A 22,642-nucleotide genomic window follows, 5' to 3' on the forward strand; every position below is an offset into this window, starting at 1 on the left:
TAGCGTTACAACCACTCATGCTCAAGGGCTTTTTTTGAAAGGTTAAACAGAGACCCAAGGTGCAAGGTGGAGAGAGAATTGCTACCGATGTCGTCACACAAACTGGTCCCCAGACAGTCTACAAAGCTCATTATAAGTCCCTGACCTTTTTGATTTTTCTTTTGTTCACTAGTACTTAAACCTACATTCAGATTTTTAAACCAAGATATTTTAGTATTACTGCAGGACACCTGTATCAGAAACGGAAGGATTAATATCAAGATTTCACATACTTCTATTATATAAGTATATTAAAATAACTGATTATCCATTACTGTGGTATTGCAGCTGCATATCCAGAATAAGCAGCCCCCTCTGACTTGCTTTCCCGAGAATACCTTACTCTGCCAGGACACACAAATGATGATTCAGCTGAAATGTGTGAGGTCTCCTGGCAGTTTTCAAAACTAGATGCATGAATAAATCAAAATACATGTCGTCTTGCAAGACGTTTTCATCCGTCATACATATTTCATTTTTTCCCCAAAATGGTATGTCAGGGCACTTAATAAACCACCTCAGCCTCTCGAAATCACAGAGGAAGTAGTGTTGCATGATGTGAATTAACTGTGCTGTTACAAGGTAAGGGCACCATAGCAGGATGGTCAAGACCCCGACAGCACTGTTCTTATTTTCCATTAAAACCAAGGGGTTGTTTCAGTGCTGAAAGAGCAGCTCAATCCCTCATAAAAAAAAAATCAATCTCTCCAAATCGTACGAAAGCACCAGTGTGAAAAACACTAGGGTGAAAAACTGGAATAAATAAGTCCTTAAAGATCACAAACAAGTGGGCAGATGGACAGTAGCCTTTTCCTTCCTCTTGAGGAACTTGCACTCTTGTTTTCAAGGGTTAAAAAAAAAGGCTTCCTTCTGCAGCCTGCAAGCTTTTGGGGATGAACAAAAACCGTCCGACTCTGGAATGAAGTCGATACTTGCACGAGCAGAACAACAAGTGAAACATGCGATCCTCATGCCACTTGTACAATCCATCTACAGAGCAGCTGATGCTTAAATTTCGATTGCGATTACGCATGCCTCTTGCGGCAGGTAAGGCTGTTCCTGTGGACGGCTGCGCCGATGTATCGCATCCTCGTTTATTTTCTCCAAGTATGGCCACACATTTTCTGCCCCCGTTCGCCGCTTTACAACAGCACGTTCCCAGCCACCAACGGGCCTTAATTGTGTCCCCTGCCTCACCTTCATCCTCCTCAGTTCAATCTGTGCCAGTTTCCGAAGGTACGTTCCCATGTTCTGATGTTCCCTACGAAACCCCAGGAACCCACAAGCATGGGGAGTCAGAACCGTGCGAGCGCGCCCGTGCGGGCCGTTACCTTTCTTCTGGTGCTTGTAGATGTCCAGCTGCCGCTGCTGCTGCAGGCGCAGCGTGTTGATGATGGCGACGGCCAGGCGCAGCGCCTCGCGGGGGTAGCCGTGCGAGCGCAGCGCGTCCACCCGCGCGCAGGCCGTGGGCACGTGGTCTGGGACGACACGGAGAAACAGACTCAGAAGCGCCCTTCTTTCCTTGTTGAACATTCTCTACCAACAACCCTTCGCTTGCAAATCGAGATCTTGTATTTCGCCGGCTCGTGTTTAGGATGAAAATGATCTTTTCTCCCCCCATTTTTCATGTAAAAGGGTGTTTAAATAGTTGTGATCAATATTACCCGTTCATAGATGTTGCAGAGCAAAAGCCAAGTTGCTCTGCTCTGTTTTGTACATAACAGGAAATAATTTGCCTACGTGGCTGAAATCGTTGCTGCATAAAAGCCATCGATTATTCTGATGTAAACTTTCCAAACAATAATGGGACAAACTATCACTGGAGTCGGCTACTTCTGAATCAGTCTTTACTGGGACAGCTTAGTTACCTCAAAAGGCTCTGCACAGAAATAGAATTAAGAGAGCTTACATTAATACTCAGTAGCTTACGGGTGCTGAAGTAAAGCAAATTCTTCTCTAATGCAGAAGCACACATACAAGATTATTTGCTTTTACTCTCTACACAGATAAGCGACTCTGCTCCTCACGATCAGATTCGCTGTACTGGAGGAAACATCCGAGGTTCAGGGTTTAAACAATGTTTAAGCGGCAGAGCCGCTCCCTCTTTCCAAGGAAAGAAACTGAACGAGGGCAGGATTGGACAATAACCACCAGGTGACTAAGACTCTTAAACCTGCCGAGAATGCGCCAGCGGGAGCTTATCTGTGCCTGCGCCCGCTCCCTTACCGAGCCACAGCGGGAGCCCCTGAGAGTTGAAGAGCAGACTCTCTCCCTCTCGCTGGTAGGCCGGGGACATGTAGAAGTCGCTGCTGATTATCCTCTGGAGGTGGCTGTCCTGCCAGTGCAGGTCGCAGGCCTCCATCGCTCGGGTGAACACCGTCCTCCTCGGCCTGGCCAGGGAATCTGGAGCCCGGGGAGAGCAGGGGGAGAGAGGTCAACGCGCGAGCCCCTCTGGGTGGCCGAGGCACGGAGCGGATGGGCGGATGAGAACAGGGCCGCGCGCGCGTTTCCCCCCCAGAAACGGCTCAGAAGCGTCCACGCAGCACAAACAAGCCTCGCCTGCCCTCCCCTCTTCAGAGCGTCAGCTGCCGAGCCCGTCGTCAGCTCGGAGGGTCTCCCACGATGCAGCTGACATGAGCGCGGGGGAACCCTCGCGCGCTGCTAATTGCCCCCAGAAGAGAGAGCCTTCTAAGCCGTGCTGCACCCCCCACCCCCCCTCAACCCAGCGCAACTGCACCCCCCTCTCCCATCTTCCCAGGCAGCCCGGTGTATACACTGCAGGCCAATTAAGAGTGCAGCAGATGGAGTGAGTGCGATACATCCACCAAAGTTTCAATTAGAGGCAATTCCAGGAGAATTAGGTTTAAGCTGCTGTTTCCAAGATTCCATTTTGCTACGCTAACAAAGTGCTTAAAACCTATTAAAAGTTATTTTAGTTTTTTAAAAAAATATATATTGAGACAGTGACAAGGGAATATCCAAGCTACGTGCAGCACATTGGAGATTGTGGCCTGCATACATAATTAGATGTTTTTCTCTTTGCCTGTTAATGAAGATTATACAGTGGCTGTACGGGACTCGGAATGACCCGAGATGTACAGTGGCTCAGAGTAGAGTTCGATTACTCATCGAACCCACTGACTTCACGAACAATTAAACTCACATGGACTTGTGGAGTCCTGAATATCACAGGCAGTTTTATATCACAGGTAAAGAAGCATATTAGTGAGTGCAAAGGTCTTATTAACGATATGGAAATCAAACCCGTGATGGAAGTTAGAAGCCTAAGCATTACCATTTGACCCTGTTGTTGTCATGTGAAGCTCATTTTATGAACACCACAAGGGCATTTTTTTCCTCTGGTGTAACACTGCAGGCACTTAAGGCAGGGCTTGGGCCTAGTTGATGCAAAAACAGTTCTATGTCTTACTTAGAATACTGTAAGGCACTGCCCTCTATCTGCTAGGGCCCTGCACAAGAAGCTGAATGCTGCAGACACTGAAGCCGGGGTACTGAATGGTCAAGCTCCAGGCTAATCTGGAGCCCCTACTGAGTACAGTCCAGCTCTTAAACCAAGCGTGTTTTCACTCTGCCAGTGACCAGGCTCCACACAAGAGGAGCAGTCTCGCAAGCAGCCTCTTGTCTGTGGAACTCGCTGCCCATCCCGTTCACATCAGACACTGAAACGGTGGACATGCTTAAAACCCTGTTAAAGACCTTTCTTCTCATCGCAGCCTGTAGGGTTGGGAACTCAGGCTCAAGTTGGACTTGACGGGTCCAGGTTCTGGTGCGGTCGGGCTCACCCTGGCTGAGGTTGGAGCTCTGCGGCAGGGCGTTGGTGATGTTGGGGAGCTCGCTGCCGTAGTTGCCGTCCTCCAGGGGGCACACGTCCATGTCCCCCCACTTCTTCAGCTGCCGCAGCCAGCAGGCCTTCTCCTCGCTCTTGCAGTGGGGGTTCAGGACAATGCACACCCACAATGCACCTGGAAAAACCAGCAAGAGGCCCGCGCGGGCAAGGTGAGAACAAGACTGAGCCCCCCCCCCCCACCCCCAACCAGCACTCCCCTGCTGAAATGTTCACGGGTGACGCCCCCCGGACAACCTCTACAGGCACACACACACACACGTGCTGGGGGCCAACCGACGGCCGGACGACTTTCACAAACCACAGACTCGGCAGGGAAATGTCAAGCAGAAAATAAGGCCATGATCAAAAAAAACTGAACCGTATTGAACTGGGCACTGTATTTTTTTTTTGGTATATCTGAATCGTAGTGTGAAACAACAGACCTTCGCCAAATGCATTAGTCATATTTTTCTCTCCTGGTAACAGATGGCCAGGGCTGTGTGAAGTCTTTGTTTCTATTTTCAACTGCTCTTCAAATCGGCAACAACACCCGTCTTCCTACTTGTGCCCTAGATCCATTACAGCTCTTCGGAGTCCATTACGAGTTCATTACATTCAGGCCCTGCTATTGTTTTGTCTATCGCGCAGTCCAACACAATTCCCGGAAAGACCTTTAAATGCACACATGCAGTTTCAGAATGGCGCTTTTCATTTATTCATTTTAAAATGTTAGATCAATATCGTTGAGGTTAAAAGTGAATTGATCTGGCTTTCTGTGAAATCAGAATCAAGATGAGTGCTTGACCTTGCATATCTTACATATCCACTCCTGAGCACCGTAATGACTATACTCCTGGAGTGCAGCTACTCTCAGGGAGGTGCAGCTCAGGGGTAGGCTGTGGTTCTGCACAGCATGGCGTGATCTAGGCGAAAGAGAGCAGATCTTACCTAACTCATCCCACAGCTGCCTGCATTTATCAGTCATGCCTGTTCCCTGTTGTCTCCATAGAGACAGACGTGGGTCTGCCATGAACTGCTCCGTTATTAAGGTCAACATCCGGGCACCGTTTGAATCCCTCATCCTTAACATCTCTCGCACCTGCCAAACCAGGGGAACACGGTCAGCCTGGCATCCCGAGTTGACGCCGGAAAAAAACAAAACAAAATAAAACAAAAAAACTTCCTTTGTCTGCGGAAAAACATTATTTCTAGCAGTCGTGGTCGTATTCAAAGCAATTAAGCAAAGACAAAGCAGGTTTCCGTTTAGCACATGCAAAGAAAAAAATGCTACCATCAATTAGAGCTTAGACTTTCTAAAAAAAAAAAAAAAGAGGCCAAACACAATTTTCAGTGTCCCAGTCAGCAAACTGGCTTGCAGGAGGATGGCACCGGTACAGCGAACCCACCTTGGCGAACATGGAGTTGAGCTGCTTCCCCGTGCCGTAGTAGCCTCCCTGGGAGAGGAACTGCTTCACTTGCTCGCGCACCTGCTCCTCGTCCAGGTGCCAGCAGTTCTCGTCGTCGATGCTGGCCCCTGCCGTAGGGTCGGGGGCCCCTGCAGAGAGAGCTGGTCGGTGAGCCGCGGAGCGGGGGCCCTTCCAAACACACGACGGGAACCGCGAAAACATGCGCGTGCGAGAGGCCGCGGCACCTTGGGCCAGCTTTAGACAAGGAAGGAGCTCAGCAATAAAGAGGTCACGGGAGGTTTGTGGGGACACAGGAAAGGAGGAAGTTTGTTTTGTTTTGTTTTTTTGCCGTCATCGCCAATCTACTACATTAGGAAAGAAAGAAGCGGTTAGGAACAGGTACAGGTTAATTCCATGCTGGAAAGAAGAGAAGAAAAGAGACCCAACTTTTTGGCTGTGGAGCCTTCTTCGGCTGTTTGTTTTGACTGATACTGTGATATTAATCTGTTTTCCTTGTTGACGCCAACAAAACGAATGCATTTGGAAAAAAACAGCATTTAAGAAAATCAGGAGCAGGTAACCTCAGGTCTTCTATTATTAACAGGGCTACTTCCTTCCAATAGACCAATTCCTGAAAATATCCATGATTGACACAGGTGTTGAAGATCACTTGGATAATTAAGGATTTGCTGGAACAAAGACTCGCGTTGGAAAGGAAAAAAATAAGGCTACTAAAAACTTTGCACAGATTTTTTTGCAAAGGCGAATTTATATCCTCATTAAGCCCTGACACTCTACAAAACTTTAGATACCCATGTTGCCAATGTGTCTGCCAGCTTTCAGAGAGAATTTGATGAATAAGGTCCAGGAAACTCACCATGAAAGATATCCCCTTCCCCCTTAAAAAACAAAGCTCTTCAAACACAAACAGAGCTATCTATAGCACTGGATTTAGACTTGAATTTCCTTTTTCAAAGGAGTACAAGTAAATATTTACAAATAATCCAGATCACTGGAAGCAGACTATTTATAATTCACTTTTTCAACCTCCTCCAAAGACTTGGGGAGGTGGGGGTGAGGGGGCAAAGCTTGCTTACAAGAAGCCTGGAGGAAGTTTGCAATGTCAGTTATGCTCTTACTTCTTTCCCCCTGACCTTCAGAAATGCAAAGCAAGAGCACACTTCAGCCTCTCTGGCAGCTGCAGAAACGGTTTCTGAAGGCTCCTCACTGCTGCAGAAATTGAATCATGGCTTTGTAGGGGAGTGCTTGCCCCCTGTAGCTAATCCTGCAGGAAAGCAGGCTGGAAATAAACAAAACAAGAGGAGAAACAAACGTTTGTTTTTTTTTTACCGTGGACTTGATTGATTTCCGAGTTGGACGACAGAATCTCGTCGGCCAGTTTCTGTGCAGTAGGAAGAACCTCCGTGTGGTGTGCCGTGATCAAATACTGTACAAATTTTTGCAGCTGGTCCCTGTTCATTTGGAAAAGGGTCTCTGAGATGGGAAGACGCAGTTTGACCATGTCTGGCTTTCGGATCCGGTAGAGGGAGAGCGCCACCACATGGGCACAGTAGAAAATGTCCTTGTTCCCGCAGCCACAGGTGACCGAAGTGATTTTGCAGCGGTCGAAGCTGATGGCTACTTTGTAGGTGGTTTCTGGCTCCGACTGGGAAGCTGGCTCCGTCACCGTCCCGCTCAGATGAAAACCTGGAATGACGGGGGAAAGGTACATGAGCACTCAAACACAGGACGCCGTGAATTTGTCTAGCGAGATGCATTAGACACTTGTGAGGGCTGGAATTATTGGGTCTGCTTTAAAATTAGTCACAGACTGATTTGCCAGATTTCACGTTTGCCTTGTTAAACACATCAGCCAGATGTGCATTTGCAAGTGGTAGGTGGCTGGGGTTGCTGAAAAATTAGCGTAACCTCATGACGTGTCAAAAATATTTAACATACCGTAAAGCCTCACACAGGGACATCACGTGGATATATCAAAGTGAGGGAGTGGTGAGGAGACTAGCAAGGCAGGAGGGTACAGTAAACAACTGCATTACTCCAAGATCTGTTACTTAACATCCCCCATCTCTTCAAATGTCACACACCAGTGGGGTCTCTTATCCCCTACTGGCTGCGCTGAGCCCAGATCACTCCCAGTGGAGCCATCAGCTAACAACAGCGCCATGTGAATTATCACTGACCCAGTCTCCTGAGGCACACTATCTCTAAACCTTTTACTGCTTCACCCACATGCCTTGCTAAAAAGATTAGACTACACCACAGCTGCTCCCTTTTATCATTAAATAATTTTCGCAATTTACTGACAAATTTACATTGGTGGAGGGAGATAACGGGCTTTCAGTATCCCAAGTAACGATCAGAGTCTCTGTGGTTTCCCCCTGCGTCCCAACACCACCACAGAGAAGCTTTCGGTCATGAGCCAAGACCAGAAAACCTCTATCGAGACAGCAGATTATTATTTTGAGAGGAAACAATAGTGTTTTGATTTCACTGTCTGCAAAGTCAAAAATATATAGGCCTACAGACATAGAGCTCTATGCCTTCTTAGCCTTCTGCTTAGCACCCTTAAAGCTATTTCAAACAATTTAAACCATACTGCTTTTAAGCCACCATGCATTACTTACTGCACTGCCATCGGTGGTATGAATATGATGCACATTTGTGCAGAGATGTATAGATTTACTGAAACCTAAATGAAGGGCTTGCAATGCACTACAATAGTACAAAAAGTAGTAATGGAGATGGGTATACCTCTATTTAGTATCGACTAATTATAATTCACAGAAATCCAAAACCTGGTCAAAACTGTTTTAACATCGTAGAGCACAAGTACCCAAAGATTCTCTTACCACTTTGGCTGATGTTAAGGTGCGAGAAACTACTGGTGAGGGAAATGAAAGGGCTTCTAATGGAAAAAAAAAAAGAGCAAACGCGTGCATGCACACAAACGTAACTGCAGTCAGTAATCTTTCAGGACTCTGGCATTCAGAACTTGTCTTTTGGATTGTGCCATGATCCTCGATGCAGGTTTTCATGATGATCAACAAAACCCTGTTTACCATTCATGAACACTGGGCAAGACTGCCATTCCACACTGTGCCTTCTGAAGCATACAGCAACTAAGCCCCTTATTAACTGTTATGACTTTTCCACACCAAGCCATTTGGAAAAAAATACAGTAAACAGCACCCTTTAAAAACAAGCTTTCCAATGTAGGTAAAACAATCAATTTCACACAAAACCCGAACCTTATGGTGAAGATAATTTAATGCACAATGTGTGACAAGCCACAAGAAATTGTAAAACTGAATCTTGCAGTATTTTCATGTTGACCTTAGAGAGCACTACAGAGTTAAGGCACAGCACAGAGGAAATGGCCAAGCTCCATAAATCGTTCCAATACAAAATTAACCACCAATAATGACCCTTTGAAGAAGTAAAACCTCGTTTCGAGACTTTCCAACGTGTGAGCTGTTGGTAATTCTAAAAACAAAAGAGGGGGGGAAAAAAGCCTTTTTATGGCTATGCATCAGCAGTCGGGACATAATTAAGCAGGAATTTTCCAGCTAATTTCAGGAACATTTAAGACATTAAAGTATGACGAGGCATGAAAAAAAACCACTCAGATTTGAGAACTGGACCGTGCAAAAGCAAGATGGAAATGGGAAGCATCTGCATCCAATCAAGTGCTTTGCTCCTCACTTTGTATTGTAAATATTTAATTGTGGGGGCCAGCAGGGAGGCTGGAAGTGCTGAATCTCTGCAGTGTGCCGTGCGACAAAGACAGCCTCCTGGCACCGGCTGGGGACTGCATGTACACAGTCCTCATCTCTGCGTTTCTTCACTTCACTGGGTACGGAGGAGACGAGAGACTGTGCGCCGAGACCTTACTCCAGTTTCGTGGTTCCCAGCGTCTCCTGGTCGTGTGACCGGTCTCCGAGGAAGGGAGGGGGGGTACAGAGAAGCCGGGCTTTGTCGTCTCAACCACGGCCCTTCCAGCACGGTGAAGGCCTCAAAGCCAGACCATCCTGTGCTCGGATCACAGGCCAGCCACAAACGTGCTCTGTGACCTCCAACATGTCAACTTGCTTCACATTGGCTCACGGCTAGGAGCAAGATTTCTGGATATCCCAGACTGCGTATCAAAGTCCGAGTGAAGCGTTGGGGGTTAATGCCTTCAGAGGCCGTCATGGGCCACTGCCTTTAAATACCCGAAGCAGAGCAAGGGAGCTGTGCTCCTCTGATGGAGAGAGGTGTCCGGAGAGCTGTGGAAGGGCCACAGTTCCACCCTGTCCTAAGATAGTCCCCCAGAATGCGTCACTCGGGCTCGAGTAATCCACCGAGAAGGACGAGATCTCCGTGGTTTCTGTCAACCGCCGAGCCAGCAGGGTAGATGAATATTTTACACCCTGTGGTTAATAATGTTTTTTTTTTTCCATTCACAACATCCTCCCCCAAAATCACTGTACCTGTTACACCAACAGTGAACAAAATGCAATTACTACCTTTCACAGTATACTGCGATTTGAGGAGGGTCAGAACAGCTACACAGCGCTGCTTAATAAGCATGTGCAAAGCCCGCTGTACCCTTGCCAAATCCCACAAAAGGCTTTTCCAGACGAGTTCTATCGAGAGCCTTTTTAAAGGAATCCGACCTCCAATTTACTGCCAAAGCCTTTCAGGCAGAGCCAAAACCGCAGGCCTATCTGATTAAGGCAGTTTAGAGTGATGTCTGTTTTCATTTTGATAAAAAGAGAGAAAGGAAAGGGGGTACCCTTATGTGGGGCAAAATTAGTCTCCAGACAATAGAGTTCAAAGTTAAGTCTGGACTCTGTAAAAAGTGTGTACAGCTTTTGTACGTTGCCTCAATTTGGATTACTACTATATCTGCTGCATTCTACATCATCGCTAGAGCAGAGAGAGCTATCACAGACCCCCGATCCACTGTCCAGGCTGGGGGTATTTCATCCACGAGGCTAAACTAATCTCTCCCCCACCGAAACACTTGAGGGGAAGTGAGAGCAGCAGCTTGAGAGGCACAACGATTCTGACGGGGTCGAGTCGCCCACCAGTCTCTCTCCGCCCGGCAGGTGCCTTGTGTGCCGGGGTAAAACGTGGTCCCACCTCCCCCCTCAGCCCGCAGAATCACCCAAGGAAGCGCCCGCTGGCGAAACACTGCCCCCGCCCCTCTGGAAACCTGACGGAAAAGTCGAGGGTTTAAACGGCTGTGTGAAAGGCCAGGGAGGTTGAACTGCGTCGGCGCCTGCATTTTACCGAGTAAGAACGGCGCGGCTGGAGAACTCGGTTTCTGTTCCCAGTTTAGCGCGGTGCAGCGGGGGGAGAGGGGGCTGCTGGTCTTTGAACAATGCCGAGCCCCCCACAACAACCCTCCGTCACGGAGGAAAGGATTAAACAGCCGCCTTTCTGTTTACACACTCTGTTAGCCAAGGATTAAAGCAGACAATGTGCAAGGGCCTGACTTTCAAGGTGATCAATACAGGCAAAGATTCTGAAAGGCACAATAAAGAGGGCATTTCTGATGAGGGACTGCGTATTTGCAAGCAAGATCTAGAAGAAAACTGCTACTATGCCTCTTCTTTGTGCTCACAAAGGCCTGCCAGCCTTCTCAGAGCTGCAATTATTGAATTATTACTGGGGGACTAAACTTTTATTTTTGAATTCCCCTTTTAATACTACCGTATTAGTAAAAACCAGACAATAAAACTGCTCGAAATCACCCACTGGAACAGATGATGCATTTTAGGAGTTGCTGAAGCCGTTGGAGAATGTTGAATGCTGCTTGGAAATAGGCAAAGAACGCAGTTTTGAGAACGCACAAGCCTTGTTATATGGCGCTGTACCTTTTCCCCAGCCATCAGTGGTGGGGTACACCTTAATGCAGGTGTTCAGCCATGCAAGAGAGGATGCTCAGCCTATCTGAGACTGTGAACACCTCCAGCACACACTCAACTGTTAGACGATTACATTTTTGGCAGAATTAACAGCTGACCCGAATCCACGCCTTTTATTACGCGGCACGTAACAGAAAGCGAAAAATAAACTGGAAGACAGCTCCCTCCTTTTTTCACACTCACTCACCTTTCTGAATAGCTCTCCCAAGCCTTTTTAATTTTAATCGTCTCGCCTGCCGATCTACTCTGCAGCCGGGAAGCAATTGAGCTCAACAAGCAATAAACAAAATGCCATCTTCCACACTTAGAAAGATACTTTCTGGGAAGAACAGAAGTATCCTGTCGAAAAGGCATAAGACTCCTTAGTCTGTGGTAGGAATAACTGGAATGGGAGCTGCCTTGCCCTGGAGGAGGTTTTAGTAGGCCCTAACGTCCTTATACTGCAATCAAAGCTGTATAGTGAAATGAGCAGGGCGATGGTATACTGTATGGTACCAGAAAACATTTATTCTACCATCTCTAGTGAAAGACTATTTTAATGGTATTAGTGCCATTCTAAACATCTGTCAGCTACTTAAGCAGCTCCCTAATTTCCCATTGGCCCTTACCAATCATGGCCTCCTAATAATCCCCATCTTCAAACTGGCTTCATCACTCTGCTCTCCTCCCCACCGAGAGCTGGTGTGTGGGGAGCGTACTGGTGCACTATGGCTACTGTCACATCATCCAGGTGGGGCTGCACACTGGTGGTGGTGGTGGAGGGGAGTCCCCATTACCTGTAAAGCGCTTTGAGTGGAGTGTCCAGAAAGGCGCTATATAAGTGTAAGCAATTATTATTACTAGTGCAACCGCAGGAAAACAGGTAACCCAAGGATCTGAAACTCAAATTGATTGTGCCAAGGGACACTAGTGCAATGGGGGCCGACCACAGTAACAGCAGGATGGTATCTTTTTGAAAGAACAACTCAAAGAAACTATTTGTAAGTGAAATGCATGTACAGATCGCAAAATACAAAGGGGGGATAGTCATGGTCGGTGAAAGGAATAATTGAATGATTTTAACAAAAAAAATAAGAAGACATTCAAAAACAAGGTTCAGATCCAGGCTAGAACGCCACCAGAGAATGCAGCGCATTATGTGCAGAAACAGCAGCTGCAACTCACAGCGGAGAGTGAGCTGTGCACTCCAGAAGCAAGCACAAGGTTTGAGATCCTCCTCCGACTTGAGGTTTAAAAGCATGCCCGACTGGAATCGGTCCTGCCGCCTGGATACTACAGCGCACATTTCAAGATGGTAAAACAAAACCCCTGGCACCAACCCAGAGCCCGAATGAGCAACTGTATACAGTGCACCTAGGTCACGGCCCTCTGGGGGCCCCCCACCCAGATCGCATGAAAACCCAAGCCATGTGAGCAGGCATGCACGACAACGGAGCCCCCTTCCACACCGGGAGCGCTGTGGTCTCCACACTGCGGTATAGAAGGGGGCTGAGACTGACAGTTGCTCTGCGGCTGACCTTGCCCGCTGTCGAGGATGCTGGGCTCATGAACTCATTTGCACACGACAATGCTCCAGTGAAGTGGGGCATCTGCTGCCGATGGGAGTGAAGAGCCCTCCTTGCTTTCAGGCTGCCCAGCCCAGCCTTTGTCACATGGAGCAGCACTGCCACAGCTCCACAGAGCGCAACTACCCCCCCCACAATCATTCTCTCTTTCCTCTTCTGCACACCCCCCCCCCCCCCACACCCGCCATAATGAATCCGAAGAAATTCGCACGGATCTTCTGAGGACAGTACATCCTCGCCTGCACTGAAAGCATTTCATTTAAAGGAGAGCGAATGGGGGGGAAGAGAGAAGGCAGAGTGGAGTAAAGAGGTCTTTCAGCATTTGTACATCAAAACTGTCTCTCGCAGATGGAGCAACACACTCGTTGTTAAGACAAGACACAGTCTGAGAGGCAACAGAAGTAACGCTGGCTTTTGTTCATGTGGGTCACTTAGTTCAAGCAAGGACTCTAGCGATTGTTTCCAAGAATTAACCCAGCAGGCTGTCTGGGCTATTGAATTTTTTCAGCAAAGCATAAATAAAACGTGCAGCTGATATTTTATTTTCTGAGCCCTGCATGTTTGCAGGGCAAATAAAACCAACAACATACTGGTGCTGCACATTTAATGCCTGAAAACACTACGCAAAGAATCTATTTACAGAATCTGAACATTTAAAGCAAAATCTACTCCCTACGAGACATGGCCAACAAGCCAGTTCAAAACGGCAGATTTCTATTCCGGCACATATGAAACAAGAAGAAAATACATTCAACCACTCACATAGTCAACCAAACCAACACAAAGGTTTGGATATACCAGGAAAACGCCAAAAAAAATGCAAAATTCATAAGGCCAACAATATAGAAGCAACTACAGTAAGGATCAGTAGGATCACAACCTCTCAGCGTACATAGATGTAAGAAGTAGAGCAATCTGATTAAATAAACCCCCTTGGTCCGATTGCTTGCATTAGCTCACAGCCACACAGAACTGTACGTAGATTAATCTGCAGTGACGTTCTTTAATAAAGGTAAAATTAACTGCGGCAATGCGGGCATCATCAAGGATCCTCATCCAGACAAGGGTTTAAAAGTAATCTGTACAGCTAAGCTGCCAGCCATCTGTTTTTTATGGGTTATGATTGGAGTATTTTCCCACAGTTGGCTTATTAATAGAAAGGGATATTGCAGGTTTTGTACCGAGAATGAACCCATGGCTCTAGGCCTGGTCTTGGTGGTCTTTAGGCCTCTGACAGCAGCTGAGAAAGATAAAGAAGGGACGTCTCTCTCTATGCCATCTGCTCCTATCCCAGAACGCCTACCCAAGAGTTAGGAGCCAATCAGAAACCAGGATTCCCCAACTCTATCCCATTAACCTCTAATCAGCCATGGAGGCTCTACTTGTCCTCTTTATCACAAGCAGCCAAGGAAGGGAGGTGGGCCAGTAGGGCTACCGGCCTCCATCTGTTCCAGCAACAACACAGTTAAACTGCATTGTGGGAAAGCATGCAGCAGAGCACAACCCCCACCCTCAGACACACACAGCTTAGGGGCTCCTACCCTGCTTTTTGTTTTTTTAAGGAATATACAACGCAGCCTATTCGTTTCCTTCATTGCGTACAGCACTAAATCTGAAAATAAGAACATTGCAAATCAGAAGAGGGACTTTCTCCTGTGCGGCTTCTCTAGATGCTTGATGATGAATCCCAGAATCTCACAAATGCGTTTCTCGACGTGTCCTGGAAAGCAACATTCAGATACATGGCCAGACAATGTGTTCCAGATACACCCGACTCTGTGCAAAGATGCATTCCCTTCCTTCAGTCCTAAATTACCTTCTCTTACTCCCAGAGAAATGATGGATCTGCCCATTTCCATATGTACATACGGCCCAGTTTGATAACGGCATCCATCTGAGTTTCAAAAGACGGAAGGGGAGGGGATCAAAAGAAATTTGGTTGCTGAGCAGATTAAAGCACATTTTATAGCCACAGAGAACAATATCATGCTTATTTTTATCCAGAATTTAACATTTTAGAAGATGCAATTCAAGCAAGCTTCTTTTAATATTACAACTATAATTCATATATGCAGAGACAAAGAATGATCTTTTGATTGAAATGAATATGTACACACTGAATACAGTAGGTGAAGTGAAAAAATTAATCATGGATTTATTATGGCTTTAAGCACATACAGATGTCCTGCTTAAGATAAAAGCAGCTGCATTTAGATTTGGACAGAATGAGAAGAGGTTTTCTCTCTTTTTTGTTTTGTTTTTTGTCAGTTTTCAGTCAATACAACCTAAAAGAAGGGCCAAACTGAATATTTATACCTTCATCTTTATATTATAGCCAAATTCTCAACAACCTTTCCCAAACACTATTCACTTCATTGTATGATGTATTCAGCAAAGCACACATCTCCACTCAGATAAACAAATGAAATGAAATGAAAGTGCCTGTACCGTAGCTGAAGGGAAAATGGAAGTTCACATCATTCAAATCTGCTGCTACAGCCAGTCCAGCTCACAGTATCAGAGGAGCTCTCTAATACTATCCATTTGTACAGCTGTAAGTCTTGTTTTCGCTTAGATGGTATGATAACAGGATCACAAAAAATTAACACTTCAAACAAAATACCAAAAACAACAAAGGAGAAGTAAATTCTGAAGTTCTTGTTCATAATTAGTTGTCTTCCAAACAAACTGACTCCCAAATATGTATTTTGGCAGCAACACCCACGGAGAACCTCAGAACAGAAGACGCAACATTGTCAACCAGTTCATTACCAACTGAAGCCTAAAAGCAACACTTCAGATTTTGTTAAAGATCCAGGAGCAGACGTAGCTTACAGTGGCTTCTCCAGACGAGTCGCTCATCTCTCACAGCTGCTCTGCAGCTAAGCTTGACACAGGTGGGCAGAGGAGAAGCCTGCTGATGGCAGGGCTGTGCCATGACCTCATGTCAGCTGGGGAGACCAACCACAGCCTCCCCTTTATCAAGTACTGCTGTAGCTGGACTTTCACAGCCATACCGAAGCAAGTGAAAGGACATGCTGGTCATCTGTTGCTCAGAACTTAACAATCGAGTTGAGCACAAAATTCTACTGGATAGATATCCTTAAGGCAAACAGCTCAGGGAAAAAAAAAAAAGAATGAACATTGTATGAAATCAAAATGTGGAAGTGTAGACGAAGGAGGGTGTTCCTTTTCTAAAAAATGTCAGTCAAAAAGCTCAGCGCCGCTTACTTATACAAATAAGCCTATTTTTTTTTTACTTAATTCTACAGCAACCCTCAAAATTGAATTTTGAAATTTGTAAGATACTTTTGGCAAAGATAACTGCAGGAGAACGCTGCTATAAATTCTGTATCTTAAGGTCAGTAAGCTTACACACTTGCTGTATGCTGTGTATAAACACACAGTGCATAAACACCCCTAACATAGAAAGAACGCAATCCTGCATCCACCCATAATATAACTAACTGGTAATTCACAGTGAGCACAGCAAAGAGGTGATATCAATTTGGAAAAACCCATCTATAGAACTCACTGTAAAGGCACTTGGTCCTTTGACGCTTTTATCATCTGTGCAAATAAAGCAATAGAAGTTCAATACACTACGGGCATACATGCACCATCTGCCACTGTATCAAGTCTGTGACAAAAATGTACTAAGAAATAATTCCATTAAGACTCTAAACCGAAGTTCGCCTACCAGAAAAGCCACGGACCTCTCTACCGAATGCAGGATTTTATCAAAGGAAAGTTTCTTCAAAGGGGCAATAATGCAGACACCTTGACTAAGCTCAGCGGAAAGCAAGCGTTTCATAATGACACCACTGAAACAAGGTCATTTTAAAACATTTACTTATCAGCTTTGCAAATCTTGTTTGTGTATGCCATTTCAAGAAATTTGCACCTGGAACGTTTTACTGTGTGTTTGAGTTATAAAAGAGCTAGAAACTCAGCATGGTATTTTTGCATGCAACTCCAATAAAAAAAGGTCAATATACACAAGGGGTTTGTCCCATCATTTATCGCTGTTGTGAAAACCACTCCTCACGAAAACCTCCTCCACATTTGGAAAATGTTTTTAGACCCATTTCAGCTCCAGCACGAGGTCTAGGTTGCCTCCACATCTCCTAACGCGCAGGCATCTCATCTATTCTCTGTTCCTACCAGAGACGTGTAAGGCATTGCTTACGCCACTGCCCACAGCAATACAGCTAATGAAACGTCGCATTCAGAAGCCAAAATATCCATCCCAGTTTAAAGTGAAACCAGTTTAATCGCGCTGCCAACGGCTCCCCGCACACACGCGCTGCCACAAAAGAATAATCTATGGCATGCTGGAGCTCACCGAGAAACCTGCAAGGACGGAGCAGATACAGATCCCTGAAGGTGTATTTTGTTATGGTCTGAATCGGCTGAAGCCGTACCTCCCAGCCCCCCCCCGAACCCCACTGTCTCCACCTCCCCATTCTCCCAGTGCTGTCTCCTGGCTGGCAGGAAACAAAGCCCTCCGCACCCTTAATCTTGCCATGACCTGCTTTCTTCCCCACACAGCGGCTGCCCACTGGGCCTGGATTCACAGGCTCTTTTGTTCTCTGCGGGCCTGTCTAGGCCTCAGGCAGGGGCCTGGCCTGCTGTTACTGCCCACAAAGCCTGAACAGCAGTCACCAGGCGTCAGCTTGGGAGCAGGGCCTGCGACCCGCTGCATCCCAGCGAGGAAAAAGAAAGGAAGAAAGGAAAAGGGGAAGACAAGCGAAAAGTGTTAAAGGGATTGCTGGGGGAGAGAGCAATCACCCGGGTTACCCAGCGCTGAAGTGTGTCCATTAAATGAAAGGATGTCTCAGGACATCGGGAATGAAACTTTTTTCCTTTAGAAAAAGAGTCCCATTTATATTATATCCCTGATATTGCACCAGTGAGGAGTAATACGAACACTGCAATATTAACATCAGTGATATTGTACTGCTAAATCCGTCCAGAATTGAACTTGCTGTAATTCTGCAAAAACAAGAATATGATACAACTTGCACAACCATGAGTGTATAAATACTTGAGAAAAACGTATTTTACTTCTATTTGCTGAAATGAATTCCATATACTCGCAGTGCGCATGTAACACGAATGAATGAAAATAACTGCAAGCCCTGTAGAGAACAAACCCAGGTTCTGGCCTAGGCACAGATTGGAATTAAAATCATCTAACACACAAAATTAAAACGGTGATCCTTTACACAGATAAAAGTGGCAGCCGTCTAGAAGAGGCCACCGTGATGAAACACAAAGTCCCAGAAGATTTTCAGAGAAGCCCGCCGTCATCACCTTCACATCACCGCGAAGGTGTCAAGCTGGAGACGTCCGCTCTCCCAGTTCACGAGCACGTACCAAACGCAAAATCAAGACGGCTGAAACGCAGACTAAAACTTACACAGCTCCCGCTGAACAGCAGCTAATTGATCACAAAAATCCGATGAATGAAATGCACTGTTGATGCTGCTCATAGCTGGTGTTATCTTCCATTAGAGATTTACAGGGTTTCAAACTGCCCACTCGGAGTCTCTATTAATGCACAAAGAAACGGCTCCACTGTGTTACAAATTACACGAACGAAGAAACCTTCTACTGGTAGGAGAAACTGACAGAACTCTCTACTTAAAACACACCATGAATAAAGTGAAATGGGACAGAGGAATGCAGTGGTGCTTCTTAGGAAGCTTTAAAAAGGCACTTTATTCACCGTTTCACTTTGCTCAGCAGGCACCCAGAGAAGGGGCAGGGTTATCCTGCTTCTGTCTGAACCCATGTCAAGTAGTCAGCTTATAACGGCAGCATGGCCGTACTGTGTACTTTAAACTGAAGGGATTTACACCTTTTTTAATTTGTAGATTTGGAGGGGGTGAAAACAAACATGGACAGCTTCTATCTGGTCTGGGTGGTGGGTTTCGATTCGATTTACTCCTTTCCTGTTCACAGGAAAAGGAGCAGCAGGATTTGCATCTCATTTCCAAGGCAAGATGTGCTGGATACATCACCACCCCCCCACCTCACAATTGCCAATTGCAGAACCCCACAGTTTGTACAATACCCATACAGATTTCAAAGCCAGTGTTCAATTTTTTGCTTGTTTTAGGTTTTACTTTCCTAAAAAAAGGTAGGCTTATATTTTAGCTACACTCAAAGAACCGCATGATGCCAAGCCACTATTTCTGCAGATATTATCCGTGGTATAATGCTTGAATTGCACCCACCCTCCCATTGTGGGTTATACACACCCTATAAATAACAGCACTTTGAAAACTAAGAGCATTTAGCCGTGTGTGTGGGGACTACCAACATTAGTTACGCCCCAAAACCTCACTCTGGTCTGATTCTTTTGCTGTAACCTGAGGATTATACATCCTTCCGCGTCCTTCGTAAACGAAAGTCAACCCATCTAAATAGTAGTCAGAATTGAGTCAGGATCTGATCTCAGACTAAGTTGCGAAAGCTTCAGAATAAACTGCTAAAATTACACTGCAAGTACCGCTGTCCGTCTGCCTGCCTCTCCTCACCATGTACAAGATAAATGTGAATGACACTGCAAATTCGCCTGGAAAAAATGTTTGATTTACTACAGTTCTGAAATGAAAGGACCCTTTTGGAGCCCTGAAGTTTTGTGCAGCTCATTTGCACAACATCAAAGCTCTGGTAAACTAAATAAAACAAAACTTCCTCTCTGGAGTAGGTAGCAGACACCTCAAGTAACGTCCGCATCACACTCGTGCTTTCTGTGGCAAATACTTTTGAAACATGACTTCATGTGTCAGTTCCCATAAACAGGACATGATTTTCTCATCTTTCTTATAACCATTTTCACTGCTTTCTATTTACAATGGCCAGCACATTTATTCACGCCCTTGAAGACAACAACAAAGTTGATTTAACAAACAAAACGTGGCTGTACATTAGTCATTCAGCATTTGCGGATCAACAAGTACTATCAATAGCAGAGAAAATTTACAGAAGCTTCTGGAGGTCACCTCAATTGCCACTGGGTACTGAAGGAGACTGAACACAGAGGCAAAACGCTCAGTACTGCCTCATCGTGGGTAAAGGGAGAAAACAGTCTAAAAAGCTGAGGTCAATAACTGACCTCAGCAACTCTAGTGAAGGCTACAAGAAACTCATAATGGTCACCCTAGCTAAAACTGTGACATCTTCTCAAGAAATAAGAGGCTAAAATGATGGTTTCTACCCCCGCCAGGAAAAGAATAATATTTTATCCAAGTGCAAGGTCAAATATGGGGTTTTTGAAGATAACCTGAAGGTTGGAGTAGCTGGAGATGGGGGAGAATTGAATATTCCCTCTTGAGAAGTTAAAAGCCCATTAAAAGGCTACACGAAGCAGCTCCTCAAGGTTATCAAAGCTTTTAAAAGACAATGAGTTGATTTGTTTTCTATTAAAAAACACACAATACTACACCTGGATTTTATCTTGCATCAGCTTTTAGTTCCAGTTCCTCAAGGGTGTGAATACATTTGTAGACTATTGTAATTATAGCGAACTGCATTATTCAGTTTCAAAACTAAAGCAATAATACTAGTATTATATGTAACTGTTAAGGGGAAAATGCATATCTATAGTAAACCTAACTATGGTGATTTACATGCTCACAGATGTCCCATTTTGCTTGTCTCAAACATATCTCACAAAGGTTCTTGTAACTCTAGGAGCCAATCCAACCTTAGCTCTTGATCTAGAGGTAGTTAACAGGAACTACAACCATTCTGAAAAGCACTAAGCAGCTGTTAAAATACCAACCCCCCCCAGACACCAGCTCACGTGAATACTCCCTCCCTCTTTGCATATGGAAGATCTTTTACACACAGAAATCAAATTGGAAAAGAATGTCCTAGTCAGACAGGTCTGGAGACCAGAACAAGACTGTCACGCACGCCTAGTGACGCAACTCAACATCCACACAATTCACAGAACCCCAAAACAGACCTGTCAGTCTGGGTTCCTCCACAGCTGAAGGAACCCAGAACTACCACCTGATGGTTTACTAGACACGGAGCCAGGACGCAGCCAAGCGCTCTGCCAGAAAGTGGCTAAACCCACTGCACAGAAGACCTGGCATCCGCATGGAGCTTGGACTTGTACACATGAGCTTGCCTCATGGAAAACCAAAGCACATTATCCGTCACCACAGTCATACAGCATTATTTGGAATCGATTCCTTTCTTGCGTCACCAGGGACAAAAAAAAAGGCAACGCAAACATCCATCTTTACGACAACTGGAGTGTCCCGTCATATTTGTTTTGAATATAGATGCAGCGTGTTTTTATTCTTGCATGGTACTTGCAACGCTTGCTTATGAAACTGTTGTGTGTTAATGCATTCCAAGAGAGAAATAAATTACCTGTACAGAAACACGAGTAAAAAAAATGGAAATAAGCAGTGCCAGTAGACGGATGATCTCTTGTTCTTCTGGGGATATGTGCAATATCCATTATGAAAATTAGCCCATTTAGGCATCACTTTAAAAGCCCTGAAATTCATACAGGTGCTTTAAAACGATGGCCTTTAGTTCTTTCAGGCTGACAAATTTAAGTAGCTATTAAATACTTCTTAGTTTCTCCTGCAAAAGATGCCCAATTAGTAATTCAAGCAAATTTTTGAAAAGCAACAGGGAAACAAAGATTAAATAAATGTCACTTAAATACAAATAATGCACATTTAAGCATCTGAACGGGCATGGGGTTGACAACGTGCATATTCATAAACTGCACTTCAACTTCATTACAAAAGGCGGCCCACAGGAGACGAGCATTTTACACTCATCATGAGGCAAGTGTGGAAATGACAAAGGACATGGAGAGGACAGAACTTTGACAGCTCAGCTCAGTCTCACCCTTCCATCAGGGCTAGCCGAACATCAGAATGAAGAAAAGTTAAACGCTCCAAGTTCTTTTCTGGGGATAAAATCATACTTGAGCTAAACTGTTTTTGGTCACATCAAATGAACAACTAACAACAGCTCCTTGTACTTTATATATGTACATACCGCAATGGACGATCTATTATCAGTGCTGTAAAGTGATAATTACACCGACGACCGCTGTAAATGAAACAATATAAAAAGTGGCCTTTTTTCTGGAGGGCGGCCCTGCACTGAGCCATCTTCATTTAAAAGGTTTTCCTACCTCTACTCGTCTTTCCACTTCCTTTTTCAAATTATGCTACCTTTCAAGGTCATCACTTATGTAAAAGACACGAGATACAAACAAACTCTATTCCGTGGCATGAATACAGAACACCTTAAAACAAAGCAGAAATCATGTGCCAGCTGGACCTATTTTACTTGGCAGTGAGCGCTTGTCTTGTGATAGAATGTGTTGGTGGAGGAATTCAAGCCTCCAGGTACTGAAAAGCCCCTTTAAGCACAGACTCAAGAAAAAGCATTTTTAAAGGAAAGCTCTTTTATTACCATTTTTTTTAAAAAGATGCATTTCCAAGAGAGCTTTGCAGTCTGGCAATGACAAAATAAAGGGAACTGAAACAGCTGGCATGTATTGACTGCTAACACCCTCCATTTAAACAGAGGTTTTGAACTCCATTTCTGATTATAGCCTCTTGACTGCCTGGCAGGACATTAAACAAACAGTGGGCACTCCAATAATAACAAACAAAATTAAAATGACTACCAGCAGCAGTTTTTTCATTATCTTTGTGATGCCAAGGGAGTTTTAATACTTTGCACCCCTTCAGAAATGTCTGGTAATCTATATTTTTGCCTTCCTGTTGTGGTATTTGTGTAGGTTGTATTTTTCTACTCTTTTTATATCTGTTTCCAAGAATACAAATCACAATTTAT

At 45.2% G+C, this 22,642-nt stretch overlaps 1 protein-coding gene across 1 annotated transcript in view; it reads right to left on the reverse strand.

Moving 5' to 3' along the window:
• Positions 1–22,642, reverse strand: part of zswim5 (zinc finger, SWIM-type containing 5) — a 64,779-nt gene that overhangs the window by 10,238 nt on the left and 31,899 nt on the right. Inside the window, exons 2-7 of the mRNA XM_088926784.1 lie at positions 6,643–6,999; positions 5,293–5,441; positions 4,835–4,985; positions 3,843–4,022; positions 2,266–2,442; positions 1,371–1,517 (exon numbers count right to left, since the gene is read on the reverse strand). Of these exons, the coding sequence (XP_088782910.1) occupies positions 1,371–1,517; positions 2,266–2,442; positions 3,843–4,022; positions 4,835–4,985; positions 5,293–5,441; positions 6,643–6,999 (1,161 nt within the window). The remainder of the gene's footprint in view (positions 1–1,370; positions 1,518–2,265; positions 2,443–3,842; positions 4,023–4,834; positions 4,986–5,292; positions 5,442–6,642; positions 7,000–22,642) is intronic.

This window comes from Atractosteus spatula, chromosome 11 (genome assembly GCF_055471065.1).
Source record: "Atractosteus spatula isolate fAtrSpa1 chromosome 11, fAtrSpa1.hap1, whole genome shotgun sequence".
Classification (NCBI taxonomy): Eukaryota; Metazoa; Chordata; class Actinopteri; order Semionotiformes; family Lepisosteidae; genus Atractosteus; species Atractosteus spatula.